The following is a 21220-nucleotide window of genomic DNA, read 5'->3' as shown; positions in this document are numbered from 1 at the left end:
GTGAACAGACGGTGGATGTGACGAAAGATCGTGATGAATCGATACATGCCGTTGAAACGTACGGCGACAGCGACGAGAATCTTAATGTTTCTATGCAGCGAATTTTGGACAACCCTAGCGAAAACATACGTAGCCATTTCACGGAAAATTTAGGGCCGTTGGCAGCTAAATACATTCAATTACTCTTCACCGATCGTGAGAAGAAAATAGATGACGTGTATGGAGTATACGTACAACGCAACAAATTAATGCTTGGAAGTTCAGTTTTCGACGTAAACAAAAACGACGATGTGATTATTAATGGGGTGAAGTACAGAGGAACAACTGGTTTGTACGAATTACTATTCATGAGAATGCCTGATGACACCTTGTTCAACGATGCTGATTTACACAAATATGCGGAAATATTAAAGTCGTCGAACGCTCATAGACGCAGCCATATCTCGTCGGGGCTTGTGAAAAGTAACAAGGGTTACAAGTATAAATATATCATTGCAAAATTGCTTAAGAACGAGCGGCGTGGAGGTAATCTGATACCGTTCGATATGGTGGCTAACGATAACGCGGTGGACTACGTGCACTGGAATGACCCAAACGAGCTCGCCGATAGATTACGTCTTCTCGTATCCTCGAAATCCGCAGGACATACGGGGCATGACAACGAGATCGTTTCTATCATCGAAGAACTTCGAGAAGCTGGGTTGATTATAAATTGATGCGTTCGTAAAGCATGATGTTAGTTTACAAACATGAAGAAGGTGAAGAGCAATCATATCACGGGCGAGAAGCTACAGCTGGTCAACGAGTTGCACGCGCCGGCGAGACGTAACTTTAGACGTAGACGAGTCATTGTACGGGGTTACGATGATCTCTGGCAAGCGGATCTCGTAGAGATGCGACAGTATGCGCGAATCAACAATGGCCACAATTACATACTCACCGTCATCGATGTCTTATCTAAATACGCTTGGGCCGTAGCAGTGAAAGCGAAAAATGGAAAAAAACGTTACGGATGCATTTTTAAACGTTTTGAATGATGGAAGAAAACCAAAAAATCTTCAAACGGATAAGGGAAAGGAATTTTATAATGCAGAATTCCGAAATCTTATGAAAGAATACGATATAAATCATTACTTTACGCACAGTGTAATGAAAGCATCGATAATAGAACGTTGCAATAGGACGTTGAAAAACGAAATGTGGAAAAAGTTCACGCTTAATGGAAGCTATGCGTGGACAACCGTCTTACCGACGCTGGTCTCAGATTATAACAATAGAAGGCATCGTACGATTAGAATGCGTCCCATCGACGTGACACCGGAACACGCGGACAAACTTTTATCATCCGTATATTCTAACATAAAGATTGCAGCTCCGGCCAAGTACAAGGTCGGTGATCACGTGCGAGTTAGTAAATACAAAACCTTATTCGCAAAGGGTTATACACCGAATTGGACAACTGAAATTTTCACAATTATTAAAATTCAACGAACAAATCCTGTAACGTATCTCTTGCAAGATATGCAAAAACAACCGTTGGTTGGCGGGTTCTACGAATATGAGCTACAAAAAGTAAAAAATCACGATGTATACTTAGTGGAGAAGGTTCTACAACGAAAGGGAAATAAAGTTTTCGTCAAATGGTTGGGGTTTGATTCTACGCACAATTCATGGATAGGAGCGAACAATATTTTATAATTGTTGCGCGTAGAGTATTAATTTTTGCTCTAGGCAGAAACGCCGGTTAAATTAGTAAGGGAAAAGCGTGCAGGAAAATGAATTTGACACTGTCTGTTCAAGCGTCGAACGTTAACGCTTGAAATTTCTAGAAGCTAGATCGCTTCCTTCGTCTCAGCTGTTCGTTCCGTCGACCTCCAGCGATCTCACTCGCTCCGTTGGCCGACGTAGCGAGCCGACTGAGCTGGTAGGCCGGCGGGCGACGGCGGAGACGGGGGGGGAAACATAATATAAATATGCCGCCGCATACTTGCGAACGCCGCTGCTTCTTCTTATACGTCTTCGCGTACTAGTTCTTCTGAATTTCGAACGCGTTGCTTCGGAACGCAAGAACTGTTTAACATTTCTTTCTGATTAAACTTTATTAACATACAACTACAGAGTCTAAACTTTTCTTATTCATAAATTGCGCCTTTTTCTATACGAGTTTCGTAAACTGGAAGTCTATCGCTTCGGTAAGGTCGCGCACCGGCAAAAAATCGCTTCCGAATCCGTTTTCTAACCCCTTTCCCGGTTAAGGGGCGAAAACGATCAAACACTGTCAATACTTTGGTAATAAACAAGTTCACTTGGCACTTTATTGTGTTCTTTAATTCGTAAAGAAGCCCGTAGCGAATTAGTCGCGTGTAACGGTAGTCGTTTGTTTTAAGAGCGCAAACGAATGAGTAGGACGTTTGTCGCGGCGTCGGTGTTTTTATAAACCGATCGACCGACGACAACGCCGAGCCGATGGTGTTGTCGAACACTAATTAAATTATATTTTGAATTATGGCGCTCTAAATCCGGAACATACCGCCCGCCTCGCGGCGCTATGCGACCGCGACGAATGACGTCATGATTCTACGCCGTGAATGAAGCGTAGTGACGAGCACGTTTCATTAACGTTCCGTGCTATGCTGCGTAGTTTTACTAAGGTAGGTGATGAACCGAATTTTTTACATCGAATATAAGTGCGTAAGCGAGAAATATAAGCGGAAAGAACGTAGTAATTGTACATGGTAGAATATATAATACATTGACTTAAAGTAAATCTTATGAGCTAATCGGTAGTTTGCATAGGTTAACTACAGGACGGGTATATTCCGATCGTGCGGTCTTGATACTGACCACTCGCACGAGGCCGTCCTTACCAGGGTGACATTCGGTCACCCGACCGAGGTCCCATTTTCCCGGAGGCAGCGAGGAGCTCTTCAACAGTACTAAGTCCCCGATTTTAAGGTTAGTAGCGCGACTACACCATTGGCTCGGCGTTGTCGTCGGTCAATCGGTTTATAAAAACACCGACGCCGCGACAAACGTCCTACTCATTCGTTTGCGCTCTTAAAACAAACGACTACCGTTACACGCGACTAATTCGCTACGGGCTTCTTTACGAATTAAAGAACACAATAAAGTGCCAAGTGAACTTGTTTATTACCAAAGTATTGACAGTGTCAAATTCATTTTCCTGCACGCTTTTCCCTTACTAATTTAACCGGCGTTTCTGCCTAGAGCAAAAATTAATACTCTACGCGCAACAAATGGTTCCCTCGTGGGAGGGAAATTAGTCCCCTCATCCAGAGCGAGTTGTTTGATGACCCGATTCGCGAGGAAAGGCGCTGGGGCCGTCCCGTATGTCACGGTAAGCAGTTCATATGTTTTCAGCTGATCTTCGGGTTTAAGCGCGCCAAACTATCAGCTGGTAGGCGGTGTCGCGATGATCGATCCAGATTTGCCGGAACATTTTAGCGATATCTGCTGCGAACACGAACTGATACATGCGCCATCGTAAAATCGTGACCGCGAGGTCAGCTTGCAATTTCGGACCAACTAGTAAATGATCGTTTAGCGTAGACCCGTTTGACGTAGGCATCGACGCGTTAAAAACCACTCTCAATTTTGTCGTACTGCTGTCTTGACGGATGACCGGATGATGCGACAAATAGACCTTTTGCTCAGAAGGAGGGTCTGTTTCAAGAAATTCCCGCATATGACCGAGCTGCAGGTATTCCTCCAGAAAGGAGTGATAAGCCGTAGCTTGTTCCGCGTCTTTGGCGAGCCGTTTCTCCAATCTATAAAAGGAGGCGACCGCGATTCCTTTCGAAGCCCCGATATCGATGGGAGGCTCTGATTTAAACGGCAATCGCGCTACGTATTTGCCGTCGGGTTTACGCGAATGAGTCTGCCGAAAATGTTCTTCACATTTTTTGTCCTCTTCGGAGAGGAACGTTACCGGTGGAAGCGCTTCCACCTCCCAAAACTTCCTTAACGTGTTGTTTATTTCAGCGTTAAGGTCGCCGTAATGTACGTGGAGTTGCATTGCGTGAGACTCAGCGGACCGAGCGGGACCAGTCAACACCCACCCGAAAATCGTTTTCGGCGCGACGGGTTCGGATGGAAGGCCTTTTCGAAGGCCTTCGAGCAAGATCGCGCCATAATTATCCGCGCCGATTATGAGGTCCACAGGCGCATTATTATTAGTGAGAGGATCGGCCCACTCAAGACCACGTAAGTGTATCCACCTACTCAAGGTGTCTATCGAATTTGAGCGGTAATTAGTAAGCCGTTTCAAGATAAGAGCGCGCACAGGGATGACAGGCCCTTTTCCGTGGCACGGTTCAATCGTAACGTGCGCGGAGGCGCGAACGGTGGCCGACGTCCCGGCACCAATGCCGGAGACGGAAGCCTGAACGTGTTGGCGATTAGCGCGCAACGCGTTTGCAACATTCTCGCGAATGAACGTCGCTTCCGACCCTGGATCAATTAAAGCGCGTAATGTCGCTTGTCGGCCTTCGCGAGTGCCAACTTTGATCCAAGCTGTAGCGAGAACGACCTTTTTTTCATGACGCGACGTACCGAAGTGCGTGTTTACCGAATTCGACATCGGCGTGTCTTCCATATTGTCATCCGCTACGTGTGTAGGTTGCGCCGAATGTTGACTTGATTCTAAATCCGCGTGAGAGGTCGATTCGCGACCTTTGCTTACGAACGACGTCTTCGAACCCTTTCGCTCAGAATGCAAAAGAGAATGATGTCTACCTTTACATATCGAACAAGCGCGTTTGCTAGGACAGGCTGCCGGGAGATGTCCTTTTTGTAAACAATTAAAACATCGATGATGTTCGCGCGCGAGTGATAATCGTTGTTCGACGGATTGCCCACGGAACACGTCACATTTAAACAAAGCGTGATCGGCGCCGCACGCGACGCATTTCGTTTCCGACGCGTTTAAATGCGCTTTCACGATTTTAATAGGCGCTGATTTATTTTTATAGGCGCTGTTTCCTTCTCCGCGGGATGACGCCAACGATTCCAGAGTTCGAATTCGCACATTGAGGAACGCCTCCCAATCCGCGAGGGATGGGAACAATTCCTCTTCACCCACTGCGCTAACTCCCACTCCCGATGGGACTCCTTGTCCAACTTGCGGACAAAGTGAAAAACAAGAACATCGTCCCAGTATTCGACCGGACGAGCCATGTTTTTTAAGGCCGTTAATGCGGCGCGAGATCTATCGCGTAAACTTTTTAAATCGCTTAAAACAGCGGATCCGATCGGGGGTGAGTCGAACAACATTTTCAGGTGAGCGGTTATGAGCGCGCGTTCGTTCGCGTACCTGTCGGTCAATAGTTTCCACGCTGCCTCGTAATTCGCCGCGGAAGTGGAAACGTTCTTTAATAGAAGAGACGCTTCACCAATTAAGCTTAATTTAAGATAGTGCAACTTTTGCACCTCCGGTAACGCGTCGTTAGAGCCAACTAAAGACTGAAAGAGGTCTCGAAAATTTTCCCATTCCGTATAGTCCCCGGAGAATTTAGGTAATTCGACTCGAGGAAGCTTGACCGACAGAGCAGATTCGCGATTACAAGAAGCGGTACTCGTATTACATGGGTTACTTGCAGGTTCGGAGTCCGTCGGTAAGGCTGCCGTCATAGCGTCGAGGGCGGCAAGGAAAGCTGCTTCCGTATCCCCGAAGACGTCGCTGGAGAAGTAGGGATTCGCCCTGGTGTCCTCCTCCGTTGCTGCAACCTCGATCTGGACTTGCGTTGATTGGAATTTGGCCCAGTAATCCTTGAGCAGGTTGATCCGACTGCGAATCACTGCAGGAGTGTGATTCGCCTTCCCCAATTTTTTAAAGTTGAGCAGTGCATTGTTGATCAGGCGTGCATGCACTTTATTTTCGCGGATTAATGTATCCATAATGTTTGATATTAAGTGTTTCAAATAAACGTACTGTACCCGCAAGGTGAACTGTTATGACCACGTCACTGTTTTCGCGAAGCGAAGCGCGTGAACGTCCTCCGATGTTTACCGGCGGAGGTCGCGATGTCGGTTGAGTTCGAACGACACGTGCAAAATCCTTTGTTCTGCCGATTTAATCCGGCTTAGATTTTAGCACTTTCGCGATTTTAATGTTCACCACACAATTAGAATTGTTTTTTATGCGGCACTGCACTGCTTTAGATCCTTACAATCCGGCTCGAAGGACCATTTGTTGCGCGTAGAGTATTAATTTTTGCTCTAGGCAAAAACGCCGGTTAAATTAGTAAGGGAAAAGCGTGCAGGAAAATGAATTTGACACTGTCAATACTTTGGTAATAAACAAGTTCACATGGCACTTTATTATCTTCTTTAATTCGTAAAGAAGGCCGTAGCGAATTAGTCGCGTGTAACAGTTGTCGTTTGTTTTAAGAGCGCAAACGAATGAGTAGGACGTTTGTCGCGGCGTCGGTGTTTTTATAAACCGATCGACCGACGACAACGCCGAGCCGATGGTGTTGTCGAACACTAATTAAATTATATTTTGAATTATGGCGCTCTAAATCCGGAACAACAATCTATATTTAAAAATGTTTGTAATTATACAGATTATATGAATAAATAATTTTTCGGCTTTATTTTGTGTTTACTTTTATTACAGGGGAATGCTATTTTATAAATGAAGGGAGATTGGTCTAAGAATAAATTATATTGATAATTTGAATACTTTTTAATACAATAAATGTAATACATAATACATAATACAATAATACAATTCGCTGGGAGGTGGAGGCTATAACAGACAAAATAAAACCCGCATTAGGTAAAATCTAATAAATTAAAAACATAAACGGACGGGCAACTCACATCAATCTCCTCCAACCGGCATCGGATTGCATTTATTGACCACTTAAATTTTCCGTGTATGGTAAACGTGGTGATACACATCAATATCTCCCCAAATAGGGCCCTCATCTATTTCCTCTTCAAACAGCGCCCTCAAATCGAATAAACCTTCATGATTCGGATTCCAACCTTCGGCCCACATTAACATCTGGCTGAACCGATGGTCTGCTCGCTTCCGGCGCACTTCGATGAATCTTTTTATTGGCACTAATCCTAACCTTTCAGCTTTTAACAAACAACTAGTTAAAATAAAATTAACACACCAAGACAAGTAATCGTTAAAGACTACTTACAATACTGTTCAATAAGTGCCCTAAAGGCAAGTAGTTCAAGTCGTGGAACGGTAGCCATCGTAAACTGATTAATGCGAAATGAATAGCGGACTGAATAGCGGATAATGAAAACTCATCGGTTTATAAAGCACCGAGAAAATATCCCCTCCAATCCTAATACATCCAAACACTAGACTTTCAGCATCTCGCGAAATTGCAAATTTGCAAGAACTCCGAGTCGGGCACCTCTCTCTCTCTCATGAAATTGCACGGTTCGCAAAAACTTGAACATTGCAAAGAATAACGATTGAATAATTTTATTTTCATATCGCATTAACGGTTTTGCAATTTTATTTTCATATTACATTAATGAAGTAGGGGGGAAGGGCAAATCGCAATATGACATAGCCTATGTCCATCTTAAAAGAATAATCAGTGCAATAGTGCAAATTTCATTAAAATCCGTGTAGCCATTTAAACGTGAAGAGGAACAAACGATCAGACATTTTCACTTTTATATATTAGTAGGGATAAGGGCAGGGAAATAGGGATAGGAATAAGGAAGTAGGGATAATAGTTGATTAAAATTCCCCGGCAGAGCCGGGTAACGCAGCTAGTACTATTATATATAAAGAGACAGCGTTTGTATGTACAGAAAAATTTCAAAAACTACTTGCCCGATTGATACCAAATTTTAACAGTAGCTTCCATGCCTTCTCTGGAGTGACATGGGCTATATTATTTTAATAAACTGTGGAAACTATCGCATTGAATTCTGCTTATTCGTGTGCGATCGTGGCAACGTACGCATTATGTAGTATGGGTCGCCGCTTTTCTACTGTTTCTGCAGGCTGCAATACCTACTTTTCTGAAATACTAGAGATTGATCACCAAAAAATAATACAACAATTATTACTTCAAATTCTTGAAGTTTTTATTTATGAGAGCGGGCGAAGCTGCGAATACATGAAGGCTTTGTATTTACTGACTCGCACGTGTTCGCTGGCCATGCATTTCCAAGTATCTTTATACGCATGCAGGGTTTCGAGTTCTTGCAAACCTTTTAATTTCATGCCGATTCCGAGTTGTTACAACATGTAAGATATCCGGCAGATTAATCTCAGATTGTGTTGGCGGTTTTCATTGTTAGAAATGGAGGGAGATGTTTCCCCTGTTTGCTTCATAAGCGTATCAGCGCAGCGTTTTCGTTATTCAAAATGAACTTCACAAACAACCAATTCCTTGCTCTGCAGGCGTTCATCGCCTCTCAGCGTAAGTAGTTTTTTCAATAATTACTTTTAGCGCGTAAATTTTATTTATTTTTAATTCGTTTTTGTTAACAGCCGCTACCTTAAGGAGTTTAGGATTTGTAAGGAAGAAAGACCTCCGATATGTTCGACGGGAGCGGGCGGAGAGGCGACGGAACGCTGAAAAGATATGGGCGGACGCCGCATTTGATTTGCGGCAATTGTTCCGCGAGGAGCTTGATGTGAGTTACTTGCACGTTTTTGTTTTATTTGATTTTTTTTACTATGTATTAATGTATGTTTTATTTTATCTGTTATAGCCGGATTGGTGATAGGAGGAAAAATTAAAAAAAATATGAATAATAATAATAATAAAGTACAAGTATATCCAATATTAATGTAATTTATTTTTTGTCGCACCCTTTCCCATACTTCCTTTAATAAAATATATATAGTAAAGATGAAATCAAAGTATTTTTTTGCCACGCCCTTCCCCACGCATGGAAAACATTCCAAGATCAACAACAAATTATAAATAAAAAATTAATTAGAAACACATTATGTAGTGGACCGAATTGTGAATCTAAACCATTCTCGAGTCAACTTGAACACACAAAAAAATTTCATCAAAATCGATTCAGCCGTTTAGGAGGAGTTCAGTCACATACAGACGCACAGAAGAAATATAAGGATATGAAGTATGATTATTGGGAAGGGTTGGGCAAAATAAATTACATTAATAACGATTATATACTTTTTTATTTTCATATTACATTAATGGAGTATGGGGAAGGGTGTGGTACAGAATAAATTACACTAATAACGGTTATAGATATTTATATTTTAAGTTAAATAATATATAATATAATAAGTAAAAAACAAAAAAATATAAATGTAGGCGGCTACCACCAGTCCGGCTATAACAGATAAAATATACATTAATACGCAGTAAAAATCTAATAAATCAAAATAAAATCGGACAGGCAACTTACATCGATTTCTTCTCCGAACAAATATCGGAGGTCGAACAGATCGACCTCCGTCCAAGTAGCCGCCCACCGCGCTTCATACTCGCGCCGCCACTCCTGCCGCTCGCGGCACTTTGCAGGCAGTCGCGCGGCATCCTCCGCCGGCGCAATTTCGAAGACCGGCATAACTATGGCTGTTAAGACGAAAACAATTAGTTAAAAATAAATAAAATTTGGGTAATTGTTGAAGATTACTTACGATAATGTTTGACAATCGCCAAGAATGCTAAAGATTCTAACCTTGGGACCGTCATCGTTGAACAGAAAATAATGAATAAAACGAACACGCTTGGGTTTATAAAGCACTGTGAAAACATCTCCCTCCAAACTCTAAGACCTGAGATAAGTAAAAACTCCAGTCTCTTTCTCTCTCTCATGAAGTTGCAAGGTTTGCATGAACTCGAAACCCTACAGGCTTATAAAGATACTTGGAAATTAATATTTTACTCGTGGAGTAAAGAATAAATTATGTTTTTAGGAATAATTATTCATTTTATAATGCCCCCAAGGCAATGTTCTTGTGGATTGTGGAATTATGAATCGTTTATCATCGTAAGGACTAAGCACCTTCTTTTCTTCACATATAGAATATACATTGTGCAATTTTGAACGAATACATCTCTGTTCACGATGCACTTCTAAACGTTCATACAAGCAACGTATATAATCATCGAAGGAAATAGTTTTCCTAACTACGTTACTTTTGACACCCTTCACTTTTTTCGTGTCCCGTTTGCCCTCTACGCGCAAAGCATACATTTTCGACCGAAGTCCGACAAACTCAGTCATTATACACCCATTATTTTCATCCTTCATTAATCCCGGTACTTTTTACTTTACTCGTGGCATACTGTAAACATTGTCCTCGGTATAGTCGCTCGTGTCAAACCGATGTATATCGCGTTTCATTACATCGTATATGTCATCACATTCCAGTTCGTATATAAGACTGTCTGTGTCTGTGTATAATATTTTACAAAGATGTTTAAATTTCGGCCAAATATAATCATGATGGAATTCGTACAAACATGTTTTTGATATATCCAGAATACACATACCAACATAAATGGGTTTTGCAAATTTAATTTCCAACTTTCGCATCTCTATTGCGACCAAATATTCCGAAAATATTGATCTGCTATGAAAATTTGGTTTAGATATCAGGGCCTCGGCCCCGTATCTACCATCCCATTTTGTAACTAATTTAACGTCTACATGATTTCTAACGTTCTCCATAGTTTTGCCAAAGGCTGCATTATTCATTAATTTAAATAAATTCTTTTCAAAATCATTTTTAGCCGCAGTTCTAAGTTGCGTGTTTAAATGAATGTATTCGCGAAGCCATGGAGATTGTTTAAATTCTAAAACGCGATGAATTACAGAAACTTTTAAACCATGATTTAAGCTTGTTGAAGATTGCGGTAATGGATGATGTAACGTTGCTTATCCTGAACTGTAGCGAGTAGTTTCTCGTGTTTGGCATTAGGAGGCTTCTCGCGTATTGGACAAAAAGGTAAATCTGCATGCTTATCGTGTAATTCTAGCGGGTATTTCAAATCGACTTCCAAAATATATCCAATGTCCGAATTTTCGGATATCGCATGAATGTTAAAAGTTTTAATTTCATTATCGTCTAACCACTTAAACTCGCCGTAAGGTAGATACTGCGACATTGCCCATCCATACAAATTATTAACGTCGAAATAAACTAAATATCGCGATGGTTCTTCGGAATTGTATGAATCCATGTATTTATTATTGGCCTTTGCGTATCGATTAGAACATTGACTTAAACCACCACGTATGCCGCGCTCTATGAAAAGTAGCATATCGATATCCGTCAATAATTCTAATTCGATACGCGTGTGCTTCAGCATTGCATCCCACGTAAAACCGGGTAAAGTATAGTAATATGCAGGATCCAATTTGTAACTTCTCAAACAGCTGCCACGAAAATTTTCAAAAATGTCGGCCAATAATAAAACATCTGTTTTTAGATATAAATCGCTGTATTCGCCAAGTGTTTTTATATTAAAACTGTGCCAGACTTTTATCGCGTGGTCATAATCCTGCTGTGAAACGGCACAGTCGCTTAGTTGATTATAAAATTTGTCACATGTCGGCAATGTCGTCTCGCTCAGTTTCATGTAGTCGGTAACATAATCGTATGGAAAGATGCCTTTTCGTGTAAGCAAATCGAATCTTATCTCGTTCAAAAAATTAAATTGTGACCGTAAAATCGTCATATCGTCTTTCCCTAGATATGAACTCAATTTATCTAAACTTGAATTTAAAAATTTGAATGAATCTATAAATCGAAGCGAAATTTTGTAACGTTTTAGATTCGTTGAAAATGAAATATATTTTTCTTTTGTAATTGGCAAGACTGATGTCGAGCCTTCGATAATCGTTACCAATTCTTTTATTACAAAATGGGCATCGTATCCCGATAAGTTAGGAAACACTATTGGTATAAAACGTTTATTTTTATAATTTAAATTACACCCCTGATGAGCAGGTCCTCGGTAACGACCAGTGAAATGGCAATGATCTCGAACTTTTGTTTCGTCGATGTCGAACGGTTTTTCGCAAATATAACAATGCGTTGCATTCATATAATTTTCTCTTTCATCACCCGTCAAATTTGTCATGGGCACAATCGTATTAAATAATGGTGCAATTTTTCTTACAAGGCTCTCAAATTCATTCACGAACCATTCAGCACAGTCAGGACCCCGATACGCGCGATACTCGCACACCGATGCGTTGTATGAACAGTGAAAATAATATCCCACACTGTATGCTTCGTGTTGCTGGTATGCATTGCAGTGTCCTTGATTGCTGTTAACCTTCTTAAGCATGCATTCGAAATCGGCGTACACGATGAATGAATGACGTTCTCGGTAACAAAAATTATCAAACTTTATTATTTTATCTTCACTCGATGGTAGAATGATTGCGCAATCGTTCATCTTCATGCAGTCCTTCGTATGTTTCAATAACTTTTCTTCCGCATAAAAGTAGTGAAGGCATCTGCATATAAACAAAGTAACTGCATTAGTACAAAAAGAACAAACGCATACACTAAAATAGATCGTAATGGCATGATACAAACCTGTCACAAATATAAGTTTTACTCTTATGTGCACTCAGCTGGTTTGAAACAAGCCGGGAAAGATTTTTAATCCATGCAAAGTGACGCACATTACGGTTGGGCGTTTCAAGCATCAGCAGGTTAACGTGACGAAATCTTTTGTTGGTGGTGAGTTGGAGCGGAGCACACCTTTTCACATTCAAGTCCCAAAAATAACCGTTTATCGAAACATCGTTTTGGCGCTCAAATTTTGGTATTTGATTAAGGGTTATTGGAAATGCGATGCCCTCCAAATTTAAAACGGTGTCATAGTTGGGATACGATGATGGTCGATTTGCATTCACATGGACGGGATATAATGCTGCAACTATCGATCTGACAAAACACGTATCATCGTCAACTGTCACATTTACTACCGCTTTTTTGTCCTTGATTGTTTTTGGTATGTCTGTGTAACAACCAGCATGCATCGGATTGCATTTATTGATATTTAACATCAAATGCAGAATTTTCGATATTGCCCAACCACTGTCCCGTTCCTGAAATTCTTCCATCAGTGTTAAAGTTGAGTTCACAACGTATTTGTCATACCAATTGTTCAAGTTTGATGTAGAAAATAATTGTTTATTTCTTACACCGAAACTTTTCACATCAGTTTTATTATTAGCGGTAAACTCCCCATACAACACCGTATTCACTTTTATGCATGAATGATTTAGGAAAACTTCCGCTAGACGTTGGAATACTATTTTTCTAGCATCTTCCAAAAAGTTTCGTGGTTCAATATGCTCGGTGTTGATTATAATTCCTGTAGTTATCCGGTTATGGAAAGCTGATTCTACATTCTCCCAGATAAGAGATGATGATGCACGTGATTCAGCATCTGTTCTCCTTTGACCTTCGCCTATTTTTACAGATCCGTGTAACTCTGCTCTTAACGATTTAAATCTCGCTATCCTGGCTGTTAAACTATTTTTCAAACCAGTTGATAAGTCCTTTTCGAGTTGCAATCGCTCTATCATTAAATCAATGCATTGATTGCATTGCACCAGACATGCGTTTCGGTCGTCGTTACTACTTATGACTGCAATACGTTGTGTCAAAAGTTGTTCTATACAAGCAAGTTCGTTTAGTAATATTGCCTTTTGACCACTAGGATGATCATTGTCACGATACAATATCCTACGCAAGGCGTCGATTCTTTCTTTGTATGCTTCTATATCTCGCCATCCTTCGACTGATAAATCGTCTCCCATTTGTAATCGTTCGTCTATCAATTCGATGCACTGGTCACATTGCATCAAGCAATCACAACGCTCATCTTCAGTATTGATGTTTATCGCCCGCTGCGCCAATAATTCGGTGATGCGTTCGAGTTCTTGCAGTAACATGGCCTCCATTTCTCTTTTCCACAAACGCGTTAAGTAGCCTTGCACTTCTAATTGTCAAACTACATATGACACACATTGCAAAATTTTCTCCCATTTTATTAAAGTGGGGCTGTCATTGACGAAAGTGTTTAATGGCTGTTCACTCTGCAGCGTCAACAAAAAACCGCATTTCCAAAACGTAGAAAAATTCGTTCAAGGTCATGAGCAAAACCTCTACCTTCTATAGTCGCGAATTGCAGCGTCAGATTTGCTGCGCCAACAAAAAATCTCATTTTTAAGACGTAGAAAAGTGGCTGGGGCCTTGTGTCGTCTTCCGATAAGACAAAAATAGTTCAAGGTCATGGGGGGGGTATCATATTTTTGCTGATGGTGTCAACTTTCAGTTCAAGGTCGGAGGGGGGGATATTTCTCCTCTGGGGATAGCTATGGGGTGGGGGTTGTCATAGGGTGGGTATTTGTGCTGAGGGGGTGGTTATAGGGCGGGGGTTGTCATAGGGTGGGTATTTCTGCTGAGGGGGTGGTTATAGGGCGGGGGTTGTCATAGGGTGGGTATTTCTGCTGAGGGGGTGGTTATAGGGCGGGGGTTGTCATAGGGTGGGTATTTCTGCTGAGGGGGTGGTTATAGGGCGGGGGTTGTCATAGGGTGGGTATTTCTGCTGAGGGGGTGGTTATAGGGCGGGGGTTGTCACAGGGTGGTTATTTCTGCTGAGGGCGGTGGTTATGGGGCGGGGGAGGGAGAGGGGGGGGGGTCACATTTCTGCTGACGGTGGTGTCAAATTTCAGTTCAAGGTCATAGGGTGGGGAGAGGGGTGGATGTTGTCGGGGTGGGGGGTATCATATTTCTGCTGACGGTGTGGTGTCAAATTACAAAAAATGCTGACGCCAGTGATTTAGAATCCGCATAGAACAACTACTCCCTTCGTTAAGGACCCGCTGACTGCGCTGAAGTTCAACAGGACGACGGCGTTGAAACTCCTCTTCAACTGTGAGAGACGCCTATCCTCGGACGCCAAGCTGAAAGAGCAGTACCGAAATTTTATGATGGAGTACCTGACCTTGCAGCATATGCAGCGGGCCCCCGAAGGAACGGAGACTGGGCCAGCGTATTACCTACCGCACCACGCCGTACGCAAGCGCCACGATCCTTCTGCCAAGATACGGGTCGTTTTTAATGCATCCTTTTGTACAGCCACAGGTCAAGCGCTCAATGACTGCCTTGCCACTGGTCAGAAGCTCCAGGCTGACCTATGGATGGTATTGACCCGCTGGCGACTTTTTCGGATAGTATTCACCACGTACATTGTTAAGATGTTCAGACAGATCCGAGTCCATCCTGAGGATGCTAGATGGCAAAGCATACTCTGGCGCGACACTCCCGACGATCGAGTGCAGGACCTCCGGCTCACGACGGTGACGTATGGTACGGCGTGCGCGCCTTTCCTAGCTTTACGGGTACTTGCTCAGCTGGCGAACGACGAGCACAGCCGGTTTCCCCGAGGTGCATCGGTGGTGCGTCGACATACCTACGTCGACGATATTCTCACCGGGGCGGATGATGTCGACGAGACCCTGGCTTTGAAAAGAGAAGTGGTGGCCATTTTCAAAGCTGGTGGTTTCGAATTAAGCAAATGGGCATCTAACATACCGGAGATTCAAGAAACCGACTCTTCTGATACGCGCCTGTTTCAGGAATGGTCCGGCATCAGTACACTAGGCGTGAACTGGAATCCTAGCGATGACGCCTTCTCTCTACGAGTCGCAGCTGCTGAGGTGGTGAGGGAGCGTACCACCAAGAGGTCCATCCTTTCTGAAATTGCTGGCCTCTTTGACCCGCTGGGCTGGGCGGCGCCGGTCTTAGTGGTGGCCAAGGTTCTAATGCAGGACCTCTGGATCCTTGGAGCAGATTGGGACCAGCAACTACCAGAAAACGTCTGCACTACGTGGCAGCGCTTCCGAGGTTCCTTGGCGCGACTGGACGCCCTGAAAATCCCACGCTGGACGTTTGCTTCATCAGAGCCCTCCACCCAGATGGAACTTCATGGGTTTTGTGACGCCTCGCAGCGAGCTTATGCGGCGGCAGTGTAGCTGCGGGTCAAAAACAAAGGGTCGGTAAGGACCGCGCTTTTGGTCGCAAAAACTAAGGTGGCCCCGGTGAAGACTATAACAATCCCGAAGTTGGAACTGTGTGGAGCCACCTTGCTGTCTAAATTATTGGTTCGGGTCAAGGAAGGCCTTAATATGTCTGCCCCGATCATTGCGTGGACGGATTCTAGTGTAACTCTACACTGGATCCGCGGCCATGCATCTCAATGGAAACCCTTCGTCGCCCATCGAGTCTCCGATATCCAGGACGCGATACCGACGGACAACTGGCGGCACATCCGTTCTTCAGACAATCCAGCGGACTTGGCAACCCGAGGAATGAGCCCAGCCGAGCTCATCGACTCCGATTTGTGGTGGCACGGGCCGAAATGGCTGACTGACCAGCCTGAATTCTGGCCGGCGATCTTTCCGGAGTCCAACGAGGGTATAGAGGCAGAGAGAAGAGGAGCCATGACACACGTCGTTGAAGGGAAACCTGAAGAAGACTTCCTGTCGCGCTTCTCCTCCCTCTCGCGCCTTTTATCTGTTATTGCTCAGTGTTTCAGGTTTGCCAGTCTAAGCCGAGGGCAGCCTTCCGAGAGGGGTTTTGTTAAAGCAGCGGAGCGCAATCACGCCTTCCGAGCAGTTTTGAGATTCTCCCAACACACCACTTTCCTGGAGGAGATTGAACAACTGCAACGGCATGGCGAGCTACGCAAAGCTTCACCCCTTTCTTCGTGTCGACCTTTCTTGGACGACCAGGGCTTATTGAGGCTAGGAGGGCGCTTAGAAAACGCGGCTCTGCCGTTCAATGAAAATCACCCTTACCTTGTGGCGAAGAGATGTCCGTTGGCCAAGCTTCTGGTACGAGACGCACATCACCGCACGCTGCATGGAGGTCCACAGCTCACCCGCAGTTATTTAATGCGGAGAGTCTGGATCGTTCGAGGCCGCTCCTTGGTTCGATCCGAAATCGCAGCCTGCGTAACGTGCGCCCGGCTCAGCGGACGTAGAGCTGGACAACTGATGGGACAGCTTCCACAGGAGCGCACTGCAGCACAAAGAGCCTTTCTAACAACCGGCGTAGATTATGCGGGCCCGATTAAGCTACGTACCTCGCCGGGGCGTGGCCACAAAGCTTACAAGGGCTACATTGCCCTCTTCGTGTGCCTATCTACCATGGCAATACATTTGGAAGCGGTGTCGGACCTAACCTCAGCTTCCTTTCTAGCAGCCTTCCGTCGATTTGTGGGCAGGCGAGGACGTTGTGCCACCCTGTTTAGCGACAATGGCACTGTATTCCAGGAAGCTGACAGAGAGCTACGCACTATGTTCCGCTAGTCTACTTCATTCTACCAGGAGGCAGCCGCGTCACTGGCATTAGAAGGCACCTGCTGGCAGTTTATCCCCCCTTATGCGCCGCATTTTGGTGGCCTGTGGGAGGCAGGAGTAAAATCCGTAAAGTACCATTTACGAAGAGTGATCGGTGATTCCACACTTACCTTCGAGGAACTGACAACTCTCCTCTGTCAGATAGAGGCGTGCCTCAAGTCGAGGCCACTTTACGCATTATCTGAAGATCCTTCTGAGCTGGCCGCCTTGACACCGGGTCACTTCTTGATAGGGGAACCAACCACTGTCCCCCCAGAGCCAGAAGAACCCTGCACTGCACTTCACACACGCTGGCGGTTAATCTCACAAATGCGAGCACAATTCTGGAAAAGATGGAGACGCGAATACTTACAGCATCTCCAACAGTTTCCGAAATGGCGTCGTTACCGGGAGAACTTAGAAATCGGCAGCCTAGCGCTTATCCGGGACGACTTACGTCCGGATTAAGTCACCCGCTCGGAGGTAGCGGCCGAAACTGGGTCAATGGGTCAGCCGTCGGTCGGCGTCTAAAGGGGTGCGAACGAACCGTGTTCGTGTACAAAGGGTCCGATACTGCCGATCTGAAGGGGCTTCGCGCGCAATTTCTTTTTAGTCGCCTTTTACGACAAGCCAAGGAGGCTGGAGACGTATTCTGTAACCCCCCGCCTCCAGGGGAGGATGGGATGTAGTCTTCCACAGTAAATGTGTTAGAGCTAGAAGTTTCCAGGATTTAAGATTAGTGACAAATTAAGCTTTATGATTTGGGGTTGTGAAATTGTGTTAATGTTGGACTTGAGAACCGGGAGGAATTCTGGATTTGGATTTTAAATTGAATTTAAATTGAGGGTAGAGTTGATCGCGGGAATCGTAGTCTAAAAGTAATTAAATATAATTTATGCGGATGCGATGTAGATGAATAAATGCTCGTTATCTTAAAATTAAAGTTATGGGGAGGCTAAAATGGGTGATCATGGAGAAGAATTGTACTTGAAATTAAGGAGGTTCTGAGAATCTTTAATTAAGATAACATAACACATACAAACTGAAAGTTTAAAAGTAAAAGCAGATGTGTACAGTAAGGATGCTTGATTCTATACTTCCACAGCAAATAGGATCTGATATAATCGAAAGTCTGGTCTATGGTTTATTAAGTCAACACCCTTGACCGTTATTGATCAGTGAGTGCAATTGATTTAATTGTAATTTATTCACGTTATTAATGTTGACTTGATTAGGTCCTTTCATCGAAGGCTTGGTAAGTTTTGGGTTGCCGGGCTTTGTTGAAGACGACCACGAGACCCCAGCTTCGATCGAGGGGAGGCGAGAAAGCGAGGAGAGTGTGCCGAAGCGCGTGTCTCGAAAGCGGGGCTCAAGGGTGAGGGACTACCCCTCGCAGGTTCCCCCAGCCATAACGATTGCCGGCCGTTCTGGATATAAATTGGGGCACCTCGTAGGGGCCTTCATTTAGTACATTTCTAACTGGGCAAGTCGCTATTTCGCGCTGTTTGTGGTGCTCCGAATTGAAGCTTGGAGCAATACGCGTGTGTCGATACGTGCGCCGTGGTGCAGTGAGGGGTTATTGTGCATAACTAAGCGCAGCAGATCAGCACAGCACACCACAGCACATTGCTCATCCTCGCAGCGAAAAGGACCCGCTGTCGACGACAACGCCCACGCGCCAACGCGTCTATAGCAGAGGCGGGTGAAGAAGAAGAGGAACGAGGAGTAAAACAGAGGAAGAGCGACGCAGCCGATCACTATCAGTCATCCTACGACAAGCATCGCTGAGTAATTAAGTATTGAGTGATCATTTGTCGATTAACGTTTATCGCACCATTCTTGTTTGTTCAGCCTGCCCGTTTAAACACTACTATTGTTGCTGATGTTGGTGTTAGTTCCGCTGCCGTTGCTCCTATTAATACGTAGCTGGTTAGTCCTTGATTGTCAACCATGCTGGATATTGGCCGAATGCCGACTGTAAATAGCTGTTCGGTTTGCCGGTGTCCTGATACTAATTGCTTAGTTCTATCCTTACTCTTGATGAAGTTGATTGAATTAGTTCGATCTTGACCAGCTTAATTAATTAAATATATTCAGTTAAATCCTGGCTTGGCTTGACTTCGCTTCACGTTGTCGAGTGGTTCCATGACTTGTTTCTAAGTCGGGTCAGGTCAGCCCGCTGTCCCGCTTGATCCTTGGATTGCGTTGCGTGAGTTGAATTAAGTTGATAGGGCAGGGCGGAGAGGGAGGGCGATGCACGCAGATTGATGCGAGTCAGTTGAAACAATCCCTTCCGTGCTACAGTTGTTCCCTTTTCTCCCCCTCTTTCCCCCCTTTTTTTCCCTTCCCTTTTTCCTTCCTTTCTCTTATTCTCTTTCCCTTCCTTTCTGTTCCCCCTTTTGATTCAGATTTAAGTTATAGATCATAAGTCATTTGCTTCGCTTTCCGAACCCATGTTACTCATTGTTTGCTGTGGTTTAGGATCCTTGTACCGTGAGGGTCATAACCGGGGTTGTCATTGCCGTTACAAGTCGCAGTAAGTGCTGATCACTGCCATGTCAGTTCAGTTCGACTTAAATGTAGATGCTTGTACCTAAGGGTGCCCGTTTCCTTTTGTACCGATAGCTACGTTACTGTGCTGCTAAATCTCCGAGCCGATGAAGAAAGAGAAGAGGAAAACATGTCTGTGTTCACCGTACTGCAGATCAATTTAAACAGATGCCGCGCGGCACAGGATCTCTTGTGGCAGGCCGTGAACGAGTTTCGCGCGGATATAGTCGTCATCAGTGAGCCGTTTAATCCTCATCCGAATTGGCATCAGGACAGGAGCAGCTCAGCCTGCGTGTGGTATACGAATCGTCCTAGCTGCGACATGGGGGTGACTAGAAAGGTGTATGAGACAGACGGATGCGTGGCATTGGAGAATCGCGAGTTTGTGATAGTGAGTTGTGACCTCTCACCATCACTGACTATAGAAAGCTTGGAAGGTCAATTACGGGATCTTCCGACATGTCTGTCAGGTGTTAGGAAACCGATTATAATCGGCGGGGATTTCAACGCCCGCTCTCCGCACTGGGGATCAGATCGCGTGGATTCACGCGGTCACCGTATGATGAATTTGATCGAGCAAGCAGGGCTGATGCCCGTGGCAAGTCAAGGAGGCCCGTCATTCGAGCGTGGTGGCGTGGGTTCTCGAATCGATGCCCTTGCGTGTAGCCGCAGCCTCCACGGTCGAATATCTAGGTCCACAGTGTCCACGCGCTATTCGGGTTCGGATCACCGCTATCTTATTCATCGATTTAAAGCGAGACCAGAGGCTATTGGTTCGCCCGAGGATTCTCTTTGGGAGGCGAGGCTAGGTCGCCCGGACATGGAGGCGTGGAGGGAAATAGTGTGCGGCCAGTTACCGATGCCAGGATCCCTGGATCCAACAGTTCAACGTAGTCAAGAGAGAGGAGCTGCAGCAGCCGGTCCATCGGAACAGTCCGCGCTGCTGCCGCTGTGCACCGTGGCCGAAATTGATGAAGTGATTGAGGAGTTAGAGACGCTCTTTCAGTCAACCCGTCCACCATTGCCGACCCGCAAGAGGAGGAAAATACAAATTGTACCATGGTGGAGCCAGGAGATAGCAGATCATTGTCTCCAAGCAAAGCGTCTCCGCCACCGCTGGCAGAAGGTGACCCGCCGGAGCCCGACGGCAGCACGACAGCAGGCGCACCCGTATCGCATGGAGATGCTGGAAAGCCGACGTGCCTTATCCTTGGCATTGCGTCGAGCTAAAGAGGCATCGTGGAGTGAGATTGTCTCGACTATCGAAGAAGATCCGTTGGGGAAACCCTACAAGGCGGTCATG

At 44.7% G+C, this 21220-nt stretch overlaps 3 protein-coding genes across 3 annotated transcripts; 2 read left to right on the top strand and 1 right to left on the bottom strand.

Moving 5' to 3' along the window:
• Nucleotides 1–3394: 3394 nt before the first annotated feature.
• LOC123988653 lies at nucleotides 3395–4036 on the bottom strand. The gene has a single exon (XM_046289405.1). It carries the CDS (start codon nucleotides 4034–4036, stop codon nucleotides 3395–3397), a length of 642 nt encoding a protein of 213 aa, XP_046145361.1.
• A 4335-nt stretch (nucleotides 4037–8371) lies between these two features.
• On the top strand, nucleotides 8372–15999 carry LOC123988652. The gene is made up of 3 exons (XM_046289404.1): nucleotides 8372–8426; nucleotides 8498–8643; nucleotides 14842–15999. The coding sequence occupies exons 1-3, from the start codon at nucleotides 8372–8374 to the stop codon at nucleotides 15997–15999; spliced, it is 1359 nt and encodes a 452-aa protein (XP_046145360.1).
• A 153-nt stretch (nucleotides 16000–16152) lies between these two features.
• Nucleotides 16153–17337, top strand: LOC123988651. The gene has a single exon (XM_046289403.1). It carries the CDS (start codon nucleotides 16153–16155, stop codon nucleotides 17335–17337), a length of 1185 nt encoding a protein of 394 aa, XP_046145359.1.
• The last annotated feature ends 3883 nt before the right edge of the window (nucleotides 17338–21220 follow it).

The sequence above is a fragment of the Osmia bicornis genome, unplaced genomic scaffold, assembly GCF_907164935.1.
Source record: "Osmia bicornis bicornis unplaced genomic scaffold, iOsmBic2.1, whole genome shotgun sequence".
Lineage (NCBI taxonomy): Eukaryota > Metazoa > Arthropoda > Insecta > Hymenoptera > Megachilidae > Osmia > Osmia bicornis.
This window is presented reverse-complemented; position numbering and strand designations above follow the sequence as displayed.

Excerpts from the sequence above, each read along its gene's own strand:
- LOC123988653 (XM_046289405.1), bottom strand. The coding sequence starts at position 4,036 with ATGCAACTCCACGTACATTACGGCGACCTTAACGCTGAAATAAACAAC.
- LOC123988652 (XM_046289404.1), top strand. The coding sequence starts at position 8,372 with ATGAACTTCACAAACAACCAATTCCTTGCTCTGCAGGCGTTCATCGCC. Across the intron at positions 8,427-8,497 it reads GGCGTTCATCGCCTCTCAGC|CCGCTACCTTAAGGAGTTTA; the intron begins GTAAGTAGTTTT and ends TTTTGTTAACAG. Across the intron at positions 8,644-14,841 it reads TGTTCCGCGAGGAGCTTGAT|GACCCGCTGACTGCGCTGAA; the intron begins GTGAGTTACTTG and ends CCCTTCGTTAAG.
- LOC123988651 (XM_046289403.1), top strand. The coding sequence starts at position 16,153 with ATGTCTGCCCCGATCATTGCGTGGACGGATTCTAGTGTAACTCTACAC.